The 1,121-nt window shown below is 42.9% G+C and overlaps 1 protein-coding gene across 2 annotated transcripts in view; it reads right to left on the reverse strand.

Annotated features, from left to right (window-relative positions):
- The window catches only part of TUBGCP3 (tubulin gamma complex associated protein 3), a 116,640-nt gene that overhangs the window by 45,119 nt on the left and 70,400 nt on the right, over window positions 1–1,121 (reverse strand). For both annotated transcript variants that reach the window (XM_019524888.1, XM_019524887.1), the window contains one exon: window positions 338–446. In XM_019524888.1, the coding sequence (XP_019380433.1) occupies window positions 338–446 (109 nt within the window). The remainder of the gene's footprint in view (window positions 1–337; window positions 447–1,121) is intronic.

A 1,121-nucleotide genomic window follows, 5' to 3' on the forward strand; every position in this document is an offset into this window, starting at 1 on the left:
CCCCCAGTGTCCGGTCAGCACTTGTGTAGCCCACAGAGGGGAGCCGCTGCCCTCAAACCCCCCTCCCCCCCAAGCCGTGCTCCTGGGAGGCAGTGGCATGGGGTGGTGGGTAGCAATGCCTTGTCCCTGCCTGGCCACGTGTAACCCCCGACTATCCCTGTTTTAGGAGGACAACGTAAAATACAGGTAATTTAATGAATATATAGGTTTTGGAGGGTTTTCTTCTTCTACCACCCAAAAAAAAAGTCAGCTTATAGTTGAAGCCCCACACTCTCCAGAGCTTACTGCACACATTTTAAGTTTCAAACAAGTAGTCAAATCATTCCTGATACTGTACCATCCTTTGGTGTTTCTGCCGACTTTGCCACAGCTATCATCTTTGTAGAAGGAGTCTGGTCATGACACACCTGATGCAAGAAGTTTATGGATTTCCCTATCAGAAGAACCTGAACACAAAAGGACAATAAGTTATTTTTTGAAAATACTTTGAGATTTCAATCATGTAAAGAATTGCAAAGAGACTGTTAGCAGTAAGTTTCCTGTTGTCTTCTCACTCCTTACCCCTACAAAATAGCACCCCAACAGCTTCTAAATATAAACACCATTTTTACAAGTCCTCTTTCTACAAAGGAACTGAAGACAACTTAAGATCGTTTCCTTCTTCCATTCAGCATTCAGAGCAAGTACAGGTAAAACTTTACCCTGTTCTGGATTGATGTCAGGTTTAGAATACAGGCAGTCCTCGACTTACAACGTTTCAAGTACAGCATTTTGCACTTACAACACTTCTAAACTGACACCCCATTTCAACTTTATAACATCAGTTTCAAATTTACAACGTTTAATCCGATGCAACGCCATGCCAGCAAACAAGTTTACTGCGTCGCTCATCTGCCTGGAGAACATCTGTCCAAACTTCCTTGGACACTTTAAGAAAGCAGACAAGACTCCAGAAAAACCTGCAGCCAAGACTCTTGAGAAGACTCCAGCCAGGAGCCCTTCAAAAAGTCCAGCAAAGTCACCTCAGAGAAGTCCTTCCAAATCACTATGATTGCCATTTACAATACATTTATGTAGCTATTTTACCCAACTATAAATCGATACAGTACAAAAATCTGGGG

The sequence above is a fragment of the Gavialis gangeticus genome, unplaced genomic scaffold (assembly GCF_001723915.1).
Source record: "Gavialis gangeticus isolate Ggan-Ray unplaced genomic scaffold, GavGan_comp1, whole genome shotgun sequence".
In the NCBI taxonomy this organism is placed as follows: domain Eukaryota; kingdom Metazoa; phylum Chordata; order Crocodylia; family Gavialidae; genus Gavialis; species Gavialis gangeticus.